General features: G+C 36.7%; 1 protein-coding gene across 7 annotated transcripts in view; it reads left to right on the plus strand.

Moving 5' to 3' along the window:
* LUZP2 (leucine zipper protein 2) overlaps positions 1 to 26,134 on the plus strand; it is a 458,146-nt gene that overhangs the window by 328,443 nt on the left and 103,569 nt on the right. For all 7 annotated transcript variants that reach the window (XM_070624543.1, XM_070624544.1, XM_070624546.1 and 4 more), the window contains 2 exons: positions 9,066 to 9,128; positions 14,761 to 14,823. In XM_070624543.1, coding sequence (XP_070480644.1) covers positions 9,066 to 9,128; positions 14,761 to 14,823 — 126 coding nt within the window. The remainder of the gene's footprint in view (positions 1 to 9,065; positions 9,129 to 14,760; positions 14,824 to 26,134) is intronic.

A 26,134-nucleotide genomic window follows, 5' to 3' on the forward strand; every position in this document is an offset into this window, starting at 1 on the left:
AATCATAAATAATAAACAACGTCCAAATTTTTCTTCCGGGTTAGCCTTGATGAGCTTTAGTCATCATGTATGCAATGGTGATGGACTAGCAAAGACTGGACAAGACAATTTTTAAAGTTAATGGCATTAGCTTTAAACGGCATAGCTTTGATATGTCTTATGCAGTTGTACCACTTGTATCTGAATGTGAAAATATGTTCTAAACTTTTTTTTTCCTGAAACAGAGGAAATGGTAAAATAAATTTTAGTAAAACTCCAAAAATAAGAATTCAGTTCTCTTATAAAGTCGAAGAAACAGGGAGATCTCTGAACTTCTGTAGTCACTGAGCTGGGTGCCTAGGATAAAATGGCTTTTTTGGGCTGAGAATTCCCAGCAGAATTGCAAAGGGAGTGTGGCAGGTGTTCAAATCTTCTCTGGCAGATCAGGAAGAGAATATCCTCAGGATTAATTACAAGTGAATTAACTGATCTTGCCTAATGATTTCACAAGATTTACTTTGCCTAGTAACTGCTCTATGGGCAAAGTTATTTTATAAACTACAATTTATTGTATTGCCTGGTGGGGTTGAATTGGCTGGTGAGGTGCATGTATCTGGAATTAAAAACTCAGAGACCAATTCCATGTTTCTGTATGTTTTGGTTATTGCTCATGCACTGCGCAGCAGAAATCCAGGACTCGTCTTTACTGTTTGTTTATTTATTTTTCACAAAGAGAGGAGAATTAGTAAAAACTACACAGCAAAATGAGAAAGAACATGGGTTCTGACAGGTGTTGGGCCTGGACCAATCCTGGCTCTATCACTTAGTAGCTGCTTGAACATGGGCAGGTTAAATAGCATGATTAAGCCTCAGGTTTGTCATTTCTAAAATGGAGATTCTTAAGAATTTTTTGCCTGTAGGGCTGCTGTGAGGATTCAATGAAATAGTGTATGTAAACACACTTTGTACAACACCTGGCATAAAATAAGCATTCAACAAATGCTCGTTTAAACACACACATACACTCAGCACCTAGTGATTTTTTTCCAACGTTACTGAGATATAATTGACAAACAGCATTGTCTAAGTTTAAGGTGTACAATATATTGACTTGATAACGTTTATATCTTGCAATACGATGACCACCATAGCATTAGCTAACACCCCCATCATGCCACATAATTATCATTTCATTTTGTGGTTTGAACATTAAGATCTACTCTCTTAGCAACTTTCAAGTACATAATGCAGTATTGTTAACTATAATCATAACGCTGTGCATTACATGTTCAGAACTTTGTCATCTTCTCAGTGGAAGTGTGTTACCCTTTGACCGACATCTCCTCATTTCCCCTACTGCCCAGCCCGTGGCAACCACTATTCTACTCTCTGTCTCTACAAGTTCAGCCTTTTTAGACTCCACATATAAGTGAGATCATACAGTGTTTGTCTGTCTTTATCTGACATATCTCACTTAGCATAGTGCCTTCAAAGTCCATCCATGTTGTTGCAAATGTCAGGATTTCCTTCCGTCTCATGGCTGAATAGTATTCCATTGTACATATATATGCCATGTATTCCTTATCTGTTCATCCATTGAGGAACGCTTAGGTTTTTTCCATACCTTGGCTACTGTGAATAATGCGGCAATAAACATGGGGGGCAGTGCAGACATCTTTTCAATATTTTGTTTTCAATTCCTTTGGATATACACTCAGAAGTGGGATTGCTGGATCATAGGGTAGTTCTACTTTTAGTTTCTTGAGGAACCTCCATACTGTTTTCCATAGTGGCTGTACCAATTTACATTCCCACCAACGGGGCACTAGACTTCCCTTTTCTCCACATTCTTTCCTACTTCTTATTTCTTGTCTTTTTGATGACGGCCATTCTGACAGGTGTGAGGTGATGTCTCATGTGGTTCTCGTTTGCATTTCCCTGATAATTAGGGGATGTTGATGATGATGTTGAGCACCTTTTCACGCACCTGTTGGCCATCTGTGTGTCTTTTTCGGAAAAATGTCTATTCACTTCCTCTGTCTGTTTTTCAATCAGGTTGTTTATTTCTTGTGGAGTTTTTTTGTTGCTGAGTTCCATGAGTTTTGTATTCTCCCTATAAAATATTGCCTAAAATTCAACTGCTAATTAAGCCTGTATGGGGCAAACTTTAGATATGTTATTGAATTTGAAATCCAAAATTCTTCTTACTTTATTTTTCTAAAGAGTAAATCTGATAATGCGACTATTATGCTAAACATTCAGCACCATGACTTCAGCAGCATACAGGGCCTTAAGTGGCTAACCCCAGCGCACCTCTCCTGCTCCTTCTTTCAGCTCTTTCCCCAGTGCCTTATGCATGATTTCGTTGAACGTCTTGTATTTCTAATGCCCGTGCTCTTCTCTGTTTCTTGGTTTTTCCTATTATTTGGCTGACTCCTCTACACATCTAAAGAGGGCTCAGCGTCACTCCCTGAGCAGATGCCTCTCCAGAGCCTTTGAGCGCAACTGTCAGCCTCCTTCACGGATTGTGGACTCCTTGAAGAGAAGGATTGTTTTAACCCTATTTCCAGTACATAAAAGGTCTTTATAAATGTTGACAAGAATATTAATGCTTTTGGCATAAAGTTATTTCTGGAGTGAATGGCATCTCATATATTTAGCCACATTTTTTATCCAATCAGAATAAGCGCTCTCTGATAGTGGAAAGGAGTTATTAATGGCAGCAGAAGCAGGTTCCGTTTCCAAGAGAATTGTCTATTTTAGAGGAAGAACAAATCAGACACAGAGAGACATACCAAGGAGTGCAATGACTCCCACAATAAACTTTTCTTCATCTATAAGAGAAATTAGAGGGCTCGTTAACTAGAAACTTATCTACCATCTTCTAAAATAATAATATATATAAATCAGGATGCTGAAACCCTGAACCTTCTTGGCATGCTGTCCTAATCATCAAGAAAAATTTGTCTTTGGTGAATGATACTGTTCTCTATATTTTTCTCTATTAAAAATGTTTTCTAATTTAAGAAAAAGAAAAATTACTCTTCTTTATTTGTACAAGATGAAATGAATTTTATTGGAATAATAAAAGCTAACGTTTATTGAGTGCTTACCATGTGGCAGTACTGTTATAAATGTTTTGCCTGTATCATCTCATTTAATACAACCATCCGTTAAGTTAGTCATGATAGTTACCTTGTTTTATGGATGTGAAAACAGAGGCAGCAGAGGTTACAAGATGCATCCCAAATCACAGAGCCTCTATAGAAGTGGGATTCGAGTACAGTTGTTCTGTCCCAGGAGCTCAGCCACCACGCTGAACTATAGCCATACTATTTGAAAAGTGATCTTGTAGGTATGAGACGAAGCTAATTAGCACACAGAATGCCTAACTAATTTACTCAGTAAATTAGAATATTACAATTATATCTTACCTGACATCAGAAAAAGTCATCATCTCATGTCCCTTTTGTCCCCTCTCGATAGTAGGACAATAGTTCTGAACGTGCAAGAAGTCTGAGAGATGACCTAGATGTTCTCCATTGTTTCACATAATGCACTCTGAGTGTCTAGGGGTTAAATGACTTACAATAGGTGCTACATCTAGTTTGGTGCTCAGCTAAGAACAAAATTCTCATGGAGCACTCTTAAATTCCCTAAGGAATTAGAGCCAAGTTCAGTATAGATCCTCTTCCTGAGATAACCTCCATGAGAAAATCTTTGAGCACTTGCAAAACTTCTGTTACACTTGTGTTTCACTTGAATTTAGAATTCACGTTTGCAAGACTAACACACAGCCAGGGTACTGCCATCTCTTGGACGACGGCATAGCTGTCTGGTGGCTTTATTTAAATGTTTATAGAATGATTCTATCACTCAAGTCTACTCAATTCTAAACCTTTCTGTAAAAGTATAAATCTTTATTAAGGGAACAGTTAGTCTAGATATAGATTAAATCATAGCATTATGTTTAAACAAGGGGATGATTGGGAAATTAAATGAAAATATTTGATTTCAACTAAGCATCTTTCTTGCTACCTACACTATATTTTCCTATAATTCCAAAGGGAATAGCCTTAAGTCTTTGTTTGACCAAAGGTATTTCAGGTGTCTAAAGCTCTGCATTTATTTTATGAAATAAATAGGTGACTCATTCCCTTTGGCCTTTTTCTCCATTATCGATTTAGAACTATTTCATAAATAATTTTATCTCCCCTTTCATTGTAAATTCTACTTTTTATTCTGTGTGGCTTAGAATAAATAAAATGCCAAATATGCATTCCTTATTTCGTCTAGTTTCTATATAATGAAGCTTTTCTAAATGGGAGAAAGAATTTCTCCCCTTTATTGACCTCTTCCTATCGTTTTGAATCAAGAGCTTTGGAATAACAATCTTTAAATTTTAAAGAGTCATCAATGGTAAAGTGGATTATCTGACAACTTTCTTGGGATGGGGAGACTATAAATCCTAAACAAAAAGTGCGTAATGTTGTAGGCCACATCCTGATTTCAGAAACACCAAAAAGTGAAAAAATTGTGTGTCTAAGAATTGGCGACATAAATGCTCATGGTTTCGAGCTCAGTCCAATAACACATCCTTTTCCTGAGATGCCCTCAGTAAGGGACTTTGAGGAAATTTGTAAAATATCATCCCGTATTTGGTAAGTATCCACATTACCTATTACTCCTAAACTTATGCAAGATAGAAGATTTCCAATTGCAAGATGACGTATTTGAAAGGGCATGCCCATTTCCCAGGCATTTTAAAATCACATTCAGACTGAAACAAACGTGATGTCAAGCAGTCCTATATAACGGTTTCTGCACAATCAGTTCCAGGAGATCCTCACACAGGCGCTGCTCTCCGCAGCGAGACACAAGAGTCTCCGCTAGCAGTTTGAGGACCGCTGTGGGTGTGTGTACCTTTGATTTACGTTAAATTGCATCTTGGAGACATTAACACATGTTTTCAGCAGCCTGGCAGCAGTGGTACATTCTATTTAAATCCAGAAAATAATATGATAAACACATTTACATATTTTATTATATTTAACAATCTTCAGTGGTCCCAGATTCAGACTTTCACTGTGACAGTGAACTGACACCTCATCATTGCACCTTGTAATTAAGCTCAGTGATTTACAGCCTCACATTCACTTGTCACAGTAACTCTATTCCTGTTGTATAATCGTAGATACCTCATCCTACTTGGTTCCTGCCTGCTCTCTGAGCCTTATTCCCCAGGTTTTCTCTTTATTTTACATGAAATCTCCACAATAAATTCATATTTTGCTTGAGTTAGCCATTATTGGTTTCTGTTATTTACAAGCAAAAATCCCAATGAATACCTAATTTCCTTTGAAAATGCTATGTAAAATGGAGACTCATAGTAATTTTTAAATTTTTACATTTACATATAGAAAGATTCTAGAGATACCAGATTTATACCTCCTTCTATTTTGTAGCCCAGAATATTTGTTAAATTTGAGCTACCAAGTAAGCTATGCTGCAGATGTGATGGTTCAAGGTCCCAGGCAAAAATCAAAACTCGATTAAGCAGATCTATTTATTAAGAAAGATTTTCTGTTACTATCAGATTTGAGTTTGAGTTTGATCATATGGGAAATATTAAAGGACATTTTTAGGCAGGGCTGACACATATGTAAGCTGGGATTCCAAGAAAATTGTAAGGACATTTGTTTTAAGTGGCCTCAAATTTGTGCATCATCCAATAGGGAGGCACTTCGCAAGTAGGTAGTAAGCAGGGTCTGCCTTCCATTTAGAGAAGCCCAAATAGATGGATATGTTTTCTGCCCACATTGTGATAAGCGGTGGCATTAGCGTTAGATATAAGCTTGGTTACCTGGATGTTCTTCTCTGCTACTCTGAGTCCTAAGGAAGTGACAGAATTATGTGATTGTGTAAGATAGAGTGGGCAAAAAGATCTAAGCGTGGTGTTAAGAGAACAGAAGGGCTGCTGCTAGAATCGTGTAGCTAAAAATCTCAAGAATTCATCAGCTTCAGGCAAGGCTGTATGAAGGGGGCATGGGGGCCAACCACATCGCCCGGATTCAGCATTTCTCTCTCCAGACTCAGGTGTTCTTTTTCTATGTTGGGTCTATTCTCAGATACGTTCTGACTTAGTAATGACCCTCAGCACTTTTTCCTCAATAATTCTTGAAAATAAAAAATTTATATATTACTTTACCAAATCTGGACCAAGACCCTGATCAGCTGGGCTTGAGTCTTATCCTTTGTGTTGATATAGTGGTAAAGTTAGAGTCACACAAGCTGCATGGAATTAGCAGCCAACAATATTTCTCATAAGGAAAATCAGGGTATGATTATTAGGTGCAGGGAAAGTAGAAGTGTGACAGGCAGAAAGAACAGACGTAAACATTTGATGACTCTTTGAATCTACTTTTCTTTATATCCCCTCAAGTGAGGGATAATCATATTTGGTCCTGGCATTTTGGGTGTAATTATGTGTGTAAGTTGTTATTTTAGATTGGCTAGGGATGTGATCCATTGTTTAGAGGGTAAATGAAGTGATGTAAGTCTGATTACAAAACTGCAAAAACTATGTCAAGCCATAATTCTTTCTGGAATTAAAGAAGAAGTCTGATCACCCATATTGAGCACAAAGGTTTAATCAGTGAATTGTCTGGGAATCAGAATTCCCTATTCAGTGCTCTGTATCATCTGTATTTCTGAGGAACATGCTGTCTAAGAACAACCCCTGTTGGGTCTTGACAAGTCTCCCAGATGGTCTCACAATTGGCCCCGTTGTGGTCAATTAAAATTAGTTATTCCCGCCTCTGAATATATTTCAATACAGTGAAATACTCTAATTCTTAATCTCTGGAAATGACAATCAGCTAAGTGGAAACATATTGCTTTACACAGTTGCCCAGAAGTACCACCCGCCAGAGCAGCCTGTGGGCACACAATGTGCTCACTGCTCATGTTTGGGTGGCTGCACGATCTCCACGCCGCCAGCGTGGTCTTCCCCTCGTGGATCCGGGTACATCATCCGAGTCCGTCGTAAACATTTCCAGTGAAATAACGTTCTGTTCACTGCTTTACCTAGCACCTGAAAACTGAACAGAATGAACAGAGAACAGAAGGAAAAAAGAAAGAAAAAATATAAAAGACAAAAAGGGGAAAAACTTTAAGTGAAGACAAATTTTTAGTACAGACTACATACGCCAATTTTTAAATATTTTATTAACTTTATTCTCATTTCTGATAAAGTTACTCAGGTGTGGATGGTTTATGTTGGCACATAAATACTCATATCAGATGTACTTCACTCATCTTTCTCAATTTTATTTATCTTAATTTTATTTTTTAGACATTTTAACTTTTTATTGTGAAATAATTTTTGATATAGAAAAAGGCATAGCAAATTAATATAAAATGTTCTCCTGTAGCTCTACCAAAACCTCTAATGTAACATCATACAGAGTGACCATACAATTATAGGACCAAAAAATTAACATTAATACGATACTGTTAGACAAACTATGGACCTTATTTGAAATTCACAAATCTTTCCACTAAAAAACTATAAACATAAAAAAGGTAAAAAAACCCCTAAATATCAAATATCTAGAAATAGCAAAGATATCTCTATGTACAAAAACAATAGGAGAAATCAAAAAGGGAAAAGTAGACCAGGTTATTAGAAAAAAATTTGATTGCATGTTCAAAAATATCGCAAATAGGCATTAAAAGAATGAAAACTAGGGTATTTTTAAACAATCTGAAGAACACTGCTGTTAGAACATCTCTATGTTCCCCTTATTGTAGCTTACAAGCTTTTAAGTATAGTGATAATGTATATTAAATTCTCTTTAAAAACCCTAATCCTGTGCTTTGTTGTATGATAAGTACAAATATTTGCAAAAAGTCATTACTTCAGTGAATAAAGACAACCCCTCATTTGTGTAAAACATTTCATGGTGTTGAAATTCTAAATGAGCTTTTTAGAATTTCAACTCTTCACTAAAGAGGAAAAATTAGACATGGCTTCTTTCAAACTGAGGCAGCTGTACCCACTCTCCGCGTGATAGGAAGATAAAATAGGAAATGATGTTCAAAATCAGGTGGGAATTGTAAGTGAAGATCTCTTAAATTTGATGTATTCATTCATTCGGTTATTCATTTACTCTGCATAAATTTGGTTCAATTTGCTTATGGTGCTCATCAAATTGACTCTCTTTAGAGTCATTATGTGTCTGAGATGTACTTTACCATCACATTGTTGGCTTCTGTAGAGACAGAACAAAGTCTAAATCCTGTGGGCTTTACAAAGTTTTCTGCCCTCCCTTAGTCTGCTTGTCTAAAAGGCCCTCAGTTGCTGGGGCAGAGACAGAAAAGCCTGAGTGTACTGAGGCCAATATGATTGAACAGCTGTCAGGGTTGAGATTCACATGGCTAAGAAACCAGGGCCTCCATGTCAGAAGTAACAAACATTTGTCTATGAATCTAGGTCAACTGTGATAGGTTCAAAGGGTTAACATATCTGTCTGTAGTGGAGCTCAGCAGAGAGAGTCTACTTATGAGGCCTGGAAGAAGAAATGAATTCTGAGCATCAAGAAGCCCTTTGAGTGCAACACACAGGTGTCAGGGATGTAAGAGGACTCTAACACTGTGGTCTGAAGGGAGTGAGACTCCGATGGGTCTGTGAGTATATTCCACCGGGGTCCAAGGTGAGCAGCATCCAGATGACAGTAGAAATAAATGCTTGCTGTTTTAGAGGGTGCTTTCAGAAACTAGCGTCAATTGCGGATGATTTTATAAAATAACATATATGAATAGAATAAAACAGAGTTAAATGTAAGGCCAAATGAAGTTCCATCTTTTTAAATGAATGTGCCAATGCTAATACATCAAAATTTTAATTGAATAAAACAAACATTCTTTTACATTGCAGATTCTACTCAGTTTATACAAATCCATTATATCTCATATTATGAAGGACTTACCCATGGACAAAATATAGAGAAATGCTGTTGACATATTTAAGGAAATTGTTAATATTTTATCACTTCTTTGTAATAAAACTATGTTTCTTTCCTCAGAATAAAAGCTTGAAAAACAAACTCTTGTCAGGACGCAAGCTCTGTGGCCTCCACGCAGAAGAGGTGAGTAACTTTTCTCTTCTTCTAGCTTCAACCGAACACAAACAGTATTAGTTCCAGATTGTTTTTTAACCCAGACATCTGGTGACTTTTTTCTTCCTCTAACATAAATGCAAACATTGGAAGAAGGAAACAAAAACACGTTTAAAACTTTTAGCTATTTTTGGATGTTTAAATATTGCATATCCAAAAAGAAAAAAAAAATTTAAGCCAGTTAAATATTGCTTTCCTACAATGATTTTCTGGATTCCTTCCTTAACTAGATTATCAGTATTTTCTTAATAGCAAATACCTGGAGGTCCATGAAGTTTTCATTTTTGTACCATCCATGTGATGTCTACAAAGTTTTGCAGTAACAATAAACAGTCAGAATGAGGATTCTGGAGTTGATCATAAACCTTAAGAAACAAATACATTCATCAGTTCTACTTGCTGGGCAAGAAAATTGTCTCATTTTTTTTAGGGGAAAAAAAGCCATTCTGGTTAATGCAGGTTTAACTAAAATCCATTTCCTGTACTCCTGATATCTCAAATCCATCGGTACTTTATGATCCCCTATTTAATGTTGTAGAAATGTAGCTCATAGTCAGTGATTCTTAGTAACAGAGGTCGTAGAGATAGTGTGGTAGTAAGTGATTTCTTGCTACCTCAAAGAGAGGAGACAAGAGTCGCTGTGTTTTGTTGGATCCTCCAAGAAGTGCACACAAAGTTGGGATTAGTTGTGCAAGGAATTTGTTAATGGGAAAGCCTGTGACTGACAAGGAACAGACATGAGAGTCTTCCTACCACAATGCAAATCTGATCTCTATGAAGGAAAGGGGAAGGAAAGAGGTTTGGATAGAACAAGAACAGTTTCCCCTTTGTTCCATAGCAGTCTAGAAGTAAGGCACAGAGCTGGTGAAATACCTCCATCATTTCCTAAATATGTAGCTACTTCTCTTTCCAGAATGCTTTTCCTGTTACTATTACCTTCTAGCAAGAGGGACAGAGAAGATCACCTGGACTCACAGGCATTCCTTTGTAGGAGTCCAGCTAGGGCGTGAAGGTACATATCTCATTGCACCCTACTCACCAGGGTCACCTGCTTAGCTGAGTGGGAGGAGGCTGGAAAATGTCATTAGGTTGGTGATCATATGCCTATCCAAAACTTGGGATTTCTTTTATTAAAGAAAATGAGAATACACCTTGATGAAAAATTCATGTAAAATTCATCATTATGAACACTGCAGTTAGAGTCTAACATGCAATATAACCATCCTTTTATAATGTCTTTACAATAATATTGAGTATGAAATGAATAGGAATTTTCAATACATAGAAACTAAAGGTTGATGCACCACAAATGAATCATTAAACCAAATGGCTTGTAGACATGAGTCTGTATGGTGTTTCTTTCATTAAAGTTTTATATTTGGATAGAAATAGCCTCTTATATTGTTTATATTTGATTGGTTTCTAGAAATATTACATGCATAGTTTGCAGTGTCTGGATATTACTTATATGAGGGTAGGCAGGTGGAGGTAAGTTTTGAATAAGGGCTATCCAGATTGAAGCTCCACTCTGAGATGGTTGACATGTTCCCAGGGTCCCCACAGCACTCAGATACATGAAAGAGAGATGGCTTCCAGCAGAAGATGATTTGGTGGGGTTTAGAAACAAATGAACTAACAAACAAAAACAACCGGAGCCTACCTGCATGTTTTAGTCCCTTAGTTCAAGAATGCTTCAAACTTTTTCTTCTTCTCAATTCCTTAGATCATATATTATTTCTGCCTTCTTATTTACGAATTCCTAGGTGCGCCATATATTAGCATTGTATAATGTTGAAATGAATTGATATATGTTCATTATAATTTATTCATTTGCCCTACCTCTTTATTTGTTTATGGAAAAAATTTAGAGTTTAACATTCTGGTTGATGAGAGAGACATATTTTTTTCTGCCACGATAACACTTCGAAAGAATATGGCGGCAACTTTAATTGTTTGTTTTCCCACCACCACCACAAAATGGTAATGTCTTCTATTGGTTTAGCAGCTAAAAGGAGCTTATCTTGTAGATCAGTGACCCTAAACACTTTCTACTCGTAGGTGAATAATATATTCAAATCCCATCGACATGCAATGTATTGCCAATGTTTTAATTTGCTAAGGCAGAATATTAAAAACAATGGAGTCTACAACACATATCACTACTCATCATCACTATTATTTTATGAAAGAAATGCTATTTGAATATGAAACTGTAGGAAAGGAAAATCTCAGAGCCTAGCTAAAATGTTCTATCATGGCCACCTTCTTCTTATGTCTTCTTCACCTTCTTCGTCTTGTTTTTATTATAATCATAACCATCATCATCACCACAAACTGTAATTTCTCTGTGGACTTGTGAGAATTTCATGACTTACAGTCACCACCAATGATTTACATTTAAAATCATTAATATAATTAAAAGAAAATTACTAAAGTCCCCAATATTAGTAATATCTGCATTGTTTGACGATTACCCCTCTGACAATTATAACTTTTCAAAATGATGCTAACATGCTAAAAGAAAACAGTCAAAGTGTCAGTTGGGTGGGTTTCAAATCAACATACATTACAAGATAGAGATGCACTCACTCAAAATGTATTTATTCTTACTCTGCCTACTCTCATCGGGTATTCAGAAGGATTTTGCTTTTTAACTCACTGAAAATTAGAAGGCTGGAATATACAATGCAGAGAAGTGATGAGTGATGAAGTGATTAAAATTTCTAAAAAATTATTTTTAAATAACCATAACTAAGCTTGAGAAATCTAGTTCTTCATGTTACTTAGTGCAGGAAAAAGACATGTAGGTTTTATTATAAATGAATCATTGTGTAATACAAAATTGGTGTTTTAATAATGAATACAAATTATGAAGAAAAGCTTAAATTATATTCTGTGCATTCAGTATAAGTATGCATTAAAAAATGAACACCCAAGGCCAGCCCCAGTGGCCTAGTGGTTAAGTTCGGCACTCTCCAATTTGGTGGCTCAGGTTCGGTTCCCAGCATGGACCTACACGACTTGTCTATCAGTGGCCATGCTGTGACAGCACCTCACATACAAAAAGAGGAAGATTACCAACAGATGTTAGCTCAGGGCAAATCTTCCTCAGCAAAAAAATACACAAAATAAAATAAAATAAAAATTGAACACCCAAAAAGTTTAAAGTGGGTCCTTTCTAACACTTAAAAGATAGAGCATCAATTTTGTGTAAGAATAGGAGTGAAGGTGGGCAAATTGCGCACACCATAGGTAGTAGTAGTCTCTCATTCCCCATTGATGTTGGTCAACATCAGTTTGGAAAAAAAATGAAAGTGTGTTTTCCTAACAGACTATCCTGGCCACAAATGAGTCCTGGAACAGCAGGGAGAAGATGCCAATCAACTGTGCATTTGAAGTTGGGGAAGATAACAGAAATGGTCCTTAACTGAAATCAGTAGCACAAAATTAAGGATAGTCGTGAAAACCAGGATATGTCTTGGAGATGAAGTTAATGTAATAAGAGAGAAACATTGTGTCTGAAATTCTATTCTGGGTCACTTGGGAAATTTTGTGTCAGGATGACCAGAGTCGTAGTAAATGTAGTGTTCTAAAATAGAACTATAAATTCAGGGGGCTGACGACTCAAGTGTGAGTTTTCATTCTTAAGAGCCAGTACCAACCACATACACGCAATGATGGCTCTTTGTCTTGTGATACTTTATGTCATTCATTTCACTCTCACTAACCATATGAAGAGAAAAGGGATGCCTTTTTACTGAAATGGAAAAATAGCAACAAGTTTATAAGTAATTACATATAGTAATTTGTAACAAATCCTTGCTGCTTCTGGGTATAGAGTTTGAGTACATAATCCAGAATTGTTAATGTGTCAAACCCTTTCTCCCTTCCTCCCTTCCTTTCTCTCTCCCTCTCTCTCTGGCCATTCTCTCTCTCCCCTGTCTATTTCTCCACTCCCCGCTCCCCCATCGAGCCCCTGCTCTCCTCACTTTCCCTCTCTCCTTCTCTCCTCCTCTTTTCTTCCTTTCTTATATTTTCATTTCATTTTTTTCTTCTTTTTGTTCTCTCTGATCAACTTCCTGATCCAACAGATCATGAAATGCAGTTGGCTCATGATAGGGAGACCTGTGAAAAACTGGTTTCTAACATTAGAGCCTTGCGGTGGTCTATCATTTACAACACTTTCAATATTTTTCTCTAGTTGGTGATGTTTCCAGCATTAGGCAGGGATTTCAGAATTAGAACACAGTCATGACAGTGTCCCACTGTGCCAACTGTACTACTGTGCATGGTTAGAGATGTTCTGAATATAATAGGAAACTGAGTCACAGTACAGTTGCAGTTCATTCAATGAAAGACTCTTACAGTCGTATGCTTGGAAAATTGTAGTGTTTCAAAAATGTGAGTGGGCTTTATTTATTAAAGAGGACTTTCAGTTCACTAGGATATAATAGTCCCATGAGGATCTTGTGTTTATTATGTACTATGGTTAGCTACTTTTAAAACTGAATTTTATTGAGATATAATTTACATACAATTCACTTCATTTAAGTATACAGTTTGATGGGTTTGATCAATGTGTATATTTAAAATATAAAATGTTTCTATCAGCCTCAAAGTTTCCTCTTGCTATTTTATAATCTTTACCAGCAACCCCCAGCCTATGTCAGCTACTCACCTGATTTCTGTCCCTATCCTTTTGTCCTGTCTTGAATATCACGTAAATGGTATTATACAAAATTAGCTTCTAGTGACTGCATTCTTTCACATAGTAGAATAGCTTTTGAAATCCATCCACGTTGTTACATGTTTCTGTACTTAATTCATTTTTAAAAATTACCCAACAGGACTCTAGGATTCCATTTCATAGATGTACCATAATTTGTTCACTACTCACCAGTTAAGGGACATGTGGGTTGTTTCCAGCTTTTGACTGTTATGAATAAAGATACCATAAACATTTATGCATATATTGTATTTTATCTTGAGTAAATGCCTAGAAAAAAGTGCTATATAATGTAGTATGTATATGTTTAACTGTATAAGAATCTGTCAAACTGTTTCCCAAAGTGGCTATACCCTTTCACATTACCACTCAACTATTTTGTCAATTATCGTTTTTTTCATGTGACTATGATAATCTATTTGTTTGTGGCTTCTTTTCTCCTATTGAAGAATCAGAACCTATAATCTTAGATATAGAAAGATAAATAACTGAGGTCCTTATGTTAGAGTGTTTGAAACTGGATTTGCTCTGGAAAAACGGGAATGCATGATCATCTTCTGTGGCTTACTGGAACGTATTTCAGTGTGGTAGCCAAACATGCCTGCTGAGAGAGATTTCTTTGCCACTTTCTTTAAATATTACTCTTTAAACAATATGCTTCCTTTGAACAGGCTTCAATTTGCTCTTCCTGCCTAGAGTAACTGGAAGTCCAACTCCCAAAGCAGAGAATAAGCTTTTCTGTTTCACTTCCAAACTAGTTGGGCTCTTTTTTGCTTGGCAGCAAAATTTATTCTTGTACAGTTGGAAAGAATTTTAATCTGCATGTTTGAAAATATAGATGATATTAAGGCCCTAATCTATTTTTCTCTCTTGCAGTCAAAAAGAATCCAATCCCAGCTGAAGGAACTTCGTTACGGGAAGAAGGATTTATTGTTTAAGGTGAGCGTCTTTCTCTCTTCCTCCTCTCACTTGCTAGCTCAATATGTAAGCGACCTAACATATTATTTAGCTTAAATTTAATTTCCATATTTTCACAAGAATTAGAGTTGTGTTTGGCTGCATTGAAAATGCTTTCATTTTCTTTCCTACTTAATTAATGGAGATAAACAAAGATATGGTTTCCTGGGTACATTTGTAATCAAAGGCAGGCATCATTCCAAAGTGTTTAAAGTCTCTTTGTAAACTTCAAATACTTTAATTCAGCACTGAGGAGTATTGTATTTTAGAATATTTACATTAAGGAGAGCATATATGAAGCAAGTTTCCAGAGATGAGATCCACTGCTAGCCTACATTCTTGACTTCCAGATATCCCTGCATAAGTCTCTTTGTTATTAAGACTCTTTGTACTTAGTCAGTGTTGATTGTTGATTGCCTTTGGTTATTGATACTTTTCTTTACAAGACTATCAAGTCAAGACCTATGTGTAAGTAGACATCTACCACAAACGACGCATGTGGTAGACTGAATAATTCCCCCCGCCCCCAAAGATATCCACTTGCTAATCCCCAGAACATGTGAATGTTATCTTTTATGGCAAAGGATACTTTGCAGATGTGATTAAGGATATTGAGATGGGAAGGTTATTCCAAATTATCCAGATGGGCCCTAAAAATCATTGCACAAGTCCTTATAAGAGTGAGATAAGAAGGCCTAAATAAGAAGAAGGTTGTGTGACCACAGAAACTAGGGGAGGAAAGGCAATGTAAAGGATTCTCCCCCATAGACTCCAGGAAGAGCCAGCCCTGCCAACACCTTGATTTTAGTCCTGTAAAATTCGTTTCAGACTTCTGACTTCCAGAACTGTAAGAGCATAAATTTGTGTTGTTTTAAGCCACTTAGTTTATGAAAGTTTGTTGTAGCGGCAAGAGGAAACTAATACAGACTTTTATCTCCCTTGAGCAGGGGAGATAAGAGGCAGGGGCTCTTAACTGTCGTGCTTGTGGTACATTGGCATTGCCAAGTGATTGAGTATTAGGCTCTTGGTAGTAGGAATAACAATTTGTTTAGTGAATAATAAGTGCTAATTACTTTTTGTGTAATATTCTTTTTAAAAATGTTTTCACCACAATGATCATCCCAATCTACGCATGTCAGGTTTAAATTAAAAAGGGGTGGTACCTCATTTTATTTAATGGTTGGAAAATTCTGGTATTTTTCCAATGAAAACAATAAGAACTTATCTCTTATCCTTGGCCCCTTTACTTTTGGCTTAGAGTTGTGGGAAAGTGTTCCTATTATGTCAAACAATATTTATTAAACACTCATTCCATGCAAGGCATGAATCTGGGCACATCTTGCCATTTGCTCTTCCATAAATAGTCTCCCTGCCATTCCTTTGACCTCATTTGTAACAAGATTTTCCCCAGCACACCAAGGAAACTGTGAATTAATTCTCTTTAGTGAGTGCTGACCCCCACCTCTCAGCACTCTGCTTGTTGTATGTGATAAGTAGATACAAGTATGAAACCCAAGGAATTGCCTATCTTTAATCTTTCATGCTGAGACAGTTACACTCAAGATATCTTAACTCCTACATTCAGCTTGGCCTTAGCTTTTTGCAGTCATCAAAAATAAATAGTTGAAACTGGCAAAAAAAGAAAAAGTGTGTGCATGTGTTTGTATATTTTCATTTACAAGGAAATTTCTAGTTCTCTGTGAATTAGTTTAACTTAATATTGGGAATGTGATAAAACATACTCAAGGTCCCTAGAGCTGATAAATTTTAGGTATTAGGCTGAAAGATTTGTATAAAGATAGATCATATGAGGCTGTTTAAATCTTTTGAATTTCATTTCTTAAGTTGAAGAGTTACAGAAAGAAAAGTTAGGAGAAGAGAATGAGGAAATCCAATCATTTTTAGTGATTTGCTTCTCTGTAATATGTCAGTTGTTGAATATAGATTTGTAGTTTATCAACTGTCAGAAATTGCCAGAATCAGGATTTATTGAAAATCTTTATGACTTAAAAATGAGACATTATTTGTAAGCCTTGTTATTTCACCTCACTTTGAGAGAAGCACTTATATATGGAATCAGGTGAATTGTGTATGAATAGAACATGAAGTTGCATAAATTATGATGCCTTCAGTTTACATTCTTCCAAAAAACTTTTGAACAGCAGGATTTTTATTAACTACGGTAACAAGAAGTCTGGAAGCATGAGTTTTATAGTTTATTCGGTAGCTAAACAGTGCCAATAAGGACCCAGATTTTTTTGTTTGTTTATTTTTCCTGCCTTTCCATGTCACTATCTTTAACTTACAGCCTTGTTTTAAGCTTTGATTTCTCATTGTACTATGATAGTGGCTAAAGACCTATATACTATCTTCGTCCAGCTGTGCACCAAGGCAGAGAAGAAAAGGGGAAGCATTTGTCCTTCAGCATCATAATTTTTCTAGAGGAGAGGAATTTTTTAAGAAGTCTTTCCAAACTTGGTCATGTATCCAAGCAGAAGTGCGACCTTAGGGTTTTCAGCTTCTATTGTGAAAGATTGCTTCTTTTATATAGAGAGTAAAAGGAAGACAATTTCTAATGGGGAGGCAACCAACAGTTTCTGCTATAATGCACTCATCTGCTCATCTCGATGGCAGCAAACTCATCTGATGTGCTTACTACTATATGGACAGTGTACATTGTAGGTCTTGCATAAACATATGCTAAATGAATGTATAAATGAGTACATACATACATACACACATAAATAAATTGATCAGGGCCATAAATAGTAGAAAGTCACATATGTAGCCCTAGTGGATAAGTGATCACAGAAATTTATCCGTGAAAATGAGCCCATAAAATATCTTTGGTAATATTTTGCTGAACCCTGAGATGAGTAGTAAAAGATTTTATTTCAAGTAGTTTCTCCATGAATCTGTTAAATTTTGAATGGATTTGATGGTTTTTAGTAAAAATAGACTTTTTAGTAAAAATAGACTCCTTTTACTTTTAGTAAAAAGGAGCCATGCTTGCTGCTGAAGAACTTAAATTTTATCTTAAAAATAATGGCATGAGCTGACAACTGCGAGACATGTTGATAAATTCAGTGTCCTTATTAATGTTCGAGAGCTGCCTTTGATGGGGGAAGGCTGCCAGCCGCAGTAAACAGTCTGCGCTGGAGAAAGAAGCGAGGCTGCTGACTGGTGCTTGCCCAAGACTTGAGTTACTCTTCATCCTCCTTTATCCCCCTGGAGCTGATATTCTCTGGAATACCTACTCTGGGTTGTGCTGCTCTATTTTACTTTTACATATAAACTTCTTTTTTTATTCTAAAAGTATTATTTTCTCACTGTAGAAAATTTTCAAAAAGTGCCAAAAAGTATAAAGCCAAAGGAAAACAAACTCCTATTATTCAGGAAAAACACAGAATGTTTTGAAATATTTCATATTTCTGTCTAGTTCCTTCTGTACTAGGCATAATCTGCCTTGCGATTAGCATATTTGTTACTATATATTATATATGATATATACTCTGCTTTCTCACATAGTTTTAAAACATAAAGATATCCTTTAATTATCATTTCTTCATTAAAAATTTAAATGAGTAATTTTCCATAATATATGTATGCCAAAAGGGACTTAACTCTTTCCTGATAGATATGTGTATATTCATATGTATATGTGTGTATTATGATTTTAATTTATATATGATAAAAAATGCTTTCTTATTTTTAACTTGAGGTATAGTTTTATTAAACATGTATCTAACTGTAAAGTAATTCACTAAAATTATTGGAAAATGTAATGTTGATACCTAGTACACATTACATTTTTTTTCGAGTTGAGATTTTTTTTTTAACGTTGTTGAGGAATAACTGACAAATATAATCCTATGCATTTAAAATGTACAGCATAATGATTTGATAGACATATACATTGTGTAATTCCAACATCGAGATAATTAGCACACCTATCACCTCATATAGTTAACCCATTTTTGTGTGTGGTGAGAATGATTAAGATCTAAGCGCTACTCTCTACAATTTTGAATTATATAATACCCGCTACTCTCTTATTAACTATAGTCATCATGCTGTACGTTTGAATCTCAAAACTTTTTTTTACAATTGAAAATTTGTACCCTTGACATATATCCCCTCATTTCCTCTCCTCTCAGCACCAGCCCCCCCAACCTGCCAACTACCACTGTTTCTATGAAATCAGCCTTTGTTTTAGATTCCACATATAAGTGATACCAAGCAGTATTTGTCTTTCTGTGTCTGGCTTATTTCACTTAGCATTATGCCCTTCAGGTCCATCCATGTTATCACAAATGGCAGGATTTCTTTCTTTGTTTATGGCTGAATAATATTCCATTATGTATAGACACCACATTTTCTACACTTGATCTTAGTCAAAAGGCCAAGAAGCAATCAAGCCACCCTTGATGGCCTGCTGGTTAAGTTCAGTGTGCTCTGATTCAAGGGCCCAGAACCACACCACTCATCTGACAGGAGCCATGCTGTGCAAGTGGCTCATGTAGAAAAACTAGAAGGACTTACAACTAGAATATACAACTATGTGTATTTCCTTTCAGAAGGAAAAAAGAGAAAGATTGGCAACAGATGTTAGCTCAGGGCAAATGTTTCCCAGAAAAAATAAAAATAAATGGCCAAGAAGCGATATGCCACATTTTCTTTATCCATTCATCTGTTGAAGGAATTTAGGTTGATTCTATATCTTGGCTATTGGGAATAATGCTGCAGTGTGGAGACATCTCATTGAGATACTGACTTCGATTCCTTTGGATATATACCCAGAAGTAGGATTGCTGAATCATGTTGTAGTTTTATTTTTTATTTTTTGAGTAACTGCCATACTGTTCTCCATAAAAGCTGTACGAATGTACATTCCCACCAACAGTGTATAAGTATTCCTTTTTCTCTACACCCTTGCCAGCATGTGATCTCTTGTCTTTTTGATGATAGTAATCCCAACAGGTGTGAGGTATATTTCATTTTTGTGCATCTGTCTCTTATCAAGTTAACGTTTATCTCATGCACGTATTAAACCATTTTTTTAATGAACAAAAGCATTTTCAGTGCTATTAATTTGCAACAAGTGTCAATTTATCTCCAGGTCAATGAGCTCTGGCCCTAAACTATAGGCATCTTGCAGAAGAGGTTTAGAGGGGTTACTGATTTTATTTTCTTACCTGCTTTGACAAGCTTTAAGGTTTTAGAATGCATTTAGTGGTGCCTCAAAATAATTCTATGAGTCACTCAGGCCAGGTAATAGTGTTACCTTATCCTAGATCAGAAAAACAAGGCCTGGAGAAGTTAAAAGAAGTGTCTGCGATCATTAGAACTAGTAAGTGGCAGAGTTTTATTCTGAACTAAGTCTTTTGACTCCACTATATCACATTTTTCCCAGTTATATTTCTACTTTGTATCATAGGGTGATTTATACATTATATATATATATATATGTATATATATATTTTTTTTTTGAGGAAGATTAGCCCTGAGCTAACTACTGCCAGTCCTCCTCGTGTTTGCTCAGGAAGCCTGGCCCTGAGCTCACATCCATGCCCATCTTCCTCTACATTTTGGATGCCTACCACAGCATGGCTTTGCCAAGCGGTGCCATGACCGCATCCGGGATCTGAACCGACGAACCCCGGGACGCTGAGAAGAGAAACGTGCGAACTTAACCGCTGCGCCACCAGGCCGGCCCCTATACATTATATTTTTAAGAAATATTCTCTAATGCCCTCAAAGATCTAAAGAGCAAGCTTGCATAGCTGGACATAAAACTTGGTGACATGAAAAGAAAAAAATAGTATCTGTTGGTAATTAAAACTCAATGCATTTCCTTAAAAACATAAACATTTTCGGTACAAAAATATGATGCTTTTGGCTTAGAATTGGCAATCTACCCTACTAGTCATTAAAACAAAAGGATAAGGGAATGTTCTGTGGATTGGAAACAGGAGAAAATTAATTGACCTTGTCCAAGTCAATCCAACCTTTCAGCCTTGTGGCTTCCATGCTTAAAGCACGAGTCAACCAGCCTCATTTATTTTTTCATTGTTCTCTGGATAATGGAGTAGGTATGCAGGTTTAGAAGGACAGACAGGTTTCTTATCAGAAGTCATGACAAATTTAAATTTAGTAAACATTATTTTTTCTCCAAAATTGTTGGGAATTCTCCAAATACTGAAAATCGCTAAAAGTACAGGACTTTTTAGGAAACCAAACCCAGAGATTTAAAGTGACTTATTTATGATTGCACAATTTCAATCTAAGTGTCCTGGTGTCAGGTTTCTGGACTGTTCAAAATTATTGATAGAAAGTGCGTTATCTGTCGGGCACTGAGCAAAGTGTTCTTTCCATTTGAACAAGATGCCTTCATGCTTTAGTGAGGGGCTTGAAGTCAATGGATACATTTCAGGAAGATACTGACTTCTCAGCATTTGTTCATAATTGTATAGGTTTGCGTATGGCATTTTTATTAGAGAGGAGCTTGTATAATTTACCATATTATCAAATGGTCTATAAGCCTCTAAAGTTTAACAGTTTAAAAACCATTACTTTACGTATGGACCCTCACCTCCTACCATTTTAAACACCCCTAGGTGCCGGTAAGCCGAGCTTTCTCTGGCTGTTATTGGGCATGAACCATGTTTGCTCCAAGTCTCTGTCTTTCTCCTTCTTACTCTGTTCACTTATTAAATGTGTATTCTATAACTGCCAGGTTATGTTATGAAATATTAGATGGTTATGTTAGAGACATTTTTTAAAAAAGGTTGATAACTTTAAATCATGTTTTTAGATTTTTCCATTTTAACCAAATTGTACTATTAATTCAGGATTTGAAAACGTGTTATGGCATACCACACAGGAAAGCAAAACATTTCAAATGATTTAAGCCAGGTCTTAATGTATAAATACTTTTAAGCATGTGAATATCTTCGTGTATCCCATCCCTCACCCTGTGCTTACCCCATACCGTGGTTGTCTGTCGTGGTGCTCTTTCCCACTAAGCTTGGATCTGGCCTAGAAATCGCTCTCATTCCAAGATTTGAAGCAGCTCCTCAAAGTCAGTCACAGTTGGTCCTCAGAATAAACCTACTCACTATCCCTGAATGAGCTCTAAATATATATATATACACATATATATTTTGAGGAAGATCAGCCCTGTGCTAACTGCTGCCAATCCTCCTCTTTTCGCTGAGGAAGATTGGCCCTGAGGTAACATCCATGCCCATCTTTCTCTACTTTGTGTGTGGGGCGCCTGCCACAGCATGGCGTGCCAAGCGGTGCCATGTCCGCACCTGGGATCTGAACTGGTGAACCTCAGGCCACCAAAGTATAACGTGCGCACATAACCGCTGTGCCACTGGGCCGGCCCCTCTAAATATTTTGCCTGTAGCTGCTCTTCAGTCTCTAGAGAGCTACTCTCCAGGATCTGTTGACCATTGTCTTACTATTGAAGTAAATAATATTTGTCACATATTTTCAGACTTTGTAGAGAAGTGGTCTATAAGCTAAAGAAGGTTAGAGAACAGGGCACAAGTAGGAATCCTTGTGCAGAAAATCAAAATGAAGACAATTAACTTTAGCCCTAGAACATTCTTCCTTGGGTCTGAGAGGGTGGGGGAGCCTTGAATTGCCGACCTTTTCCACCTATTCTTTTCCTATTTGTCATGTTTCATGTGGGTCTTGCCTTAGCAAGCTGTCCTCTCTGAGAGCGGCCCCCAACCTTCACCAGGCTCAGGAACTTGGCACGTTTTCTTGCTGGATCGTATATAGAGCAGTGGCGCCGCCATGAGACCTTGGGGAAAATCACTCTCCTTGTGGGACTTGCCTGGGATTCTACTCTTTCCGTTCCAAGCACAACAGCTGCCAGTGGGTGCCCTGATTTCTTTAGATTCTAAAAGCTTCTTTTCTCAGGACATTAAAAAAATGTTTTTTCAGTGTGAGACATCTCTTTCTTCTCAGCACACTGAAAGTTCCATGTTTCTCATCAGAAGTCATCTTAGGTTCTGAAATTATAGATTAGAAATTACAGCCTTTTGTAGAGTTAAATTGGAGCACCCTCGACGTACTCGCTCGGGGACATACCGCGTCCTCAAATGGCTTTTCAGCTCTCATTAAAATATGCAACAATTACAGTAGTGTCTCTATTCTAAGGATAATTTTGTATCTGAATGTAAAAGAAAAAACAGGGAAAAAAACAAAGTAATTTCACTTATTACACAATTTTGAAAAATGCCGTTTTCCATATCCTTTATCTTAACCGCGTTACCAACCATAATTTCAGAAAACAAGAGCAAATTATTGTTCTCTTTTGAATACTTCTTTTGGCAACACATTTAGATGGTCCCCTTTGTCATGGCAGGAGACACTCCAGAAGCATATTTGTGAGTTTATTTGATTTACTTCATTTCATTTCATTGCTGTTACTCAGTTACAAGGGCGTTTGCTAACCTCCACATTATAAAAGAGAAGCAGCCAATTACCTCTGAAGGTAATTGCATAGAAAGCTGCGGCAACAGACACGATTTAGAGGAATTTTAAAGAGGAGAATTCTCCATAAATTTCATAGTTTATAAAAAGGGCTGTACAGCTTATGAAGGCAGGAGCAGAATCCCTCAGCAGTCCATACTGGCAGTCCTTTGCCACGGCAACCCCACCGCTGGGTCACTGTCCTGATCCAGCTCTTAAAGGAAGACTGCAGGTGTCTTAGTTTCTATGATTGTCATTTGGACTTAACAAACCTCATCTGAGAAACAAGTCAAATCAACTTATTACATAAGATTTCAACTACATAGGAGCGTCACATGAGAAGTATCCTGTGACACTCTCGATTCTAGTCTCTTGCGTGATGTTGCCTCATCTCCCGACAGCATTGCCTCTGATTGTAAAGGCTCAGTGATTGAGGTTCACGCCATCCTAAGGCAGGTTTTTTCCTTCTTACAAGTTCTAACTGTTGGAGAATCCCCTTCTCACTCCTGATTATATTCGAGTTTTTGTACATATACATCTGATTCCCATACAGATGCCAGGCTCATATCTCTAAAGTAATGTGTTCTTCCCCACAGTCTTGTTGGGGTTCCTTCTTTAGTCTTTGTCTCCATTTGCCCTTTCTATTCTCTATGCTCACTCTTTCAAGACCCCTTCAGAAGGAGAATCTAAGTTTATGATACAATTGTTTTTCAGCCCCAAGAACATTTGTGGTTTTAGTCAAGGGTAGAACTCAATTTACTGCTAATGGTGAAATAAACTGGGGAGGTGAGGTGGGGTGTGTTACTTGAGTAGGCGGTGAAAATCCTGTCAGTGCCCTGAACTCATGCTACTCAGCCAGAAGCCAAAATTTACAGTCACCAACAAACATTTTTCCAGACTTCTTCCCAATTTTGTCATCTCTACTTTTGTCAAAGTCACTGCTAGCATACCCTTCCATTCCGACCCCAACCACTTCTACTCCAGCTCCAGAAATAGAACTGTGAAAATTCCCTGAGGCTAGAAATACCCACAAGGGGCATTTTAAATGATGTGCAGAAATTCTATGAACATATTTTGGATGAAATCTTTTTGCTTAATCAGTGCTTCTTATAATGAATCACTAAACCCCAGAGCACCCCCTATGGGGTCTGGGAGCACAGTGCATGCTGGAAGAGGCGGAGAACAGCACTGCTAAGAGAGACTGTTTCACAACTTTGCCTAATCTCTCTATAGAAGGTCTTATACCAAACCTAAGCATCATCTACTGAATATTTTGTCCATTTCTTCTTCGTTAGTAAATGTATCTTGATGTGGTACCAAGAGTATATGGTTACAGCCAGGGGATCTGGTCTTTGTCAGTGTTTTCACTTAAGCAGTCACTTAGTCTTGTTGGGTATCAATTCCTCTGTCAGTAAACTATGGATAAGATTAATACACACACTTCAGAGTTATTTAACGGGACCAAATGAGATTATATATGCAAATGAATTTTGTGAAATATTTTATACACGCTCCATTATCAATGGTTTTTTTTTTCCAGAGGGAAATTTATTTCTCAAGATATTACCTGGTCCCTTTTTCAGAGTCTAAACAATTATTCTTCTTAGTCTCCTTCAAGAAATGCATCACGTCTTCTCAACTCGGGGCGTCACACTTTGCAGCCTCTGGCGTGTGCAAAACCACACTCTAGGCTCTTTTTTCTCCGTTAGGATATAGACCTGCCTTGGAAGGCAGCAGAAGAACAGTGCATCCCCTTCATTTCAGGCAAATGTATTTGTTTTATTTATTTATAACTAAAGGCAAAAGAATTTGAGAATGTTCTGGACAGAAAAACAACTCATGGTTTTTAGTATTTATATGCAATCAAGGACTAAAGGCATAATAGCTTTTTAGAAATGATATTGTTGGGATATCCATATTTTTCTAATAAAGTTTTTACTTTTATTTTATTAAAGAAAAGAAATTGATGTAGAGACCAAGAAGTAAATGCAATTTCTTAACATAATTGCAGCTGACCATTGTCTGGAGTCAGAGACAGGGAAGATTACATTCTCTTTTTCTACTCTTTTAAATTATTGTTTGTGGGGATAATAAATGGAAGTTGTCTGTAATCTTAGATGCTGAGAAACATTTGCTATAATAATTTGGTTTCATGCTTGCTTCTATCTTGGATAAATTTGATATGCTGATATACTGGTAACTTATTTGTTAAAATATGTAAAATTTTCTAAAATATTATTGAGCATAGCCCTCTGGATTTTTTTTTTGTTGTTTTAAGTTAAGCATAAACTACATTAACTCGGTATTACATCACTCCCCCTTTTTTGTGTGTTACATTTATTTTTGCTTTAGATGCAGTGCAGATAATAGTGATCCTGCATATACATTTTCACTTATTCAAGCCCTTTTATTTGCATGCTTCTTGAATTTTAACATTGTGTTAGTCTGTAAGAGTTCAGTAGCAATCAAGCCCGGTCTTACAGGTTCCCTGTTCAGTTCTGGCTGTTTTAATAATAATCCTCAGCTTTACTGAATGCGGATGTTCCATTGGTGTTTCCTAAGTTTTAATGTGTTGCGATCACCTGAGCGTCTTATTAAGAGCACATTCTGATGCCCTAGGTCTTGGACAGGGTTTGAGATTCTGCATTTCAACGAACCCCTTGACAGTGCTGACTGTGCCAGTCTATGGGCCACACCTTAAATTACAAGGCTGTAGGCATTTAATTAATCTGATGTGAAAGGGTTTTGTTTTACTTATTCTTAATTTTAAAATTCTGTGGACATTGTTGTGACAGAAAGAACT

This window comes from Equus przewalskii, chromosome 6, assembly GCF_037783145.1.
Source record: "Equus przewalskii isolate Varuska chromosome 6, EquPr2, whole genome shotgun sequence".
In the NCBI taxonomy this organism is placed as follows: Eukaryota; Metazoa; Chordata; class Mammalia; order Perissodactyla; family Equidae; genus Equus; species Equus przewalskii.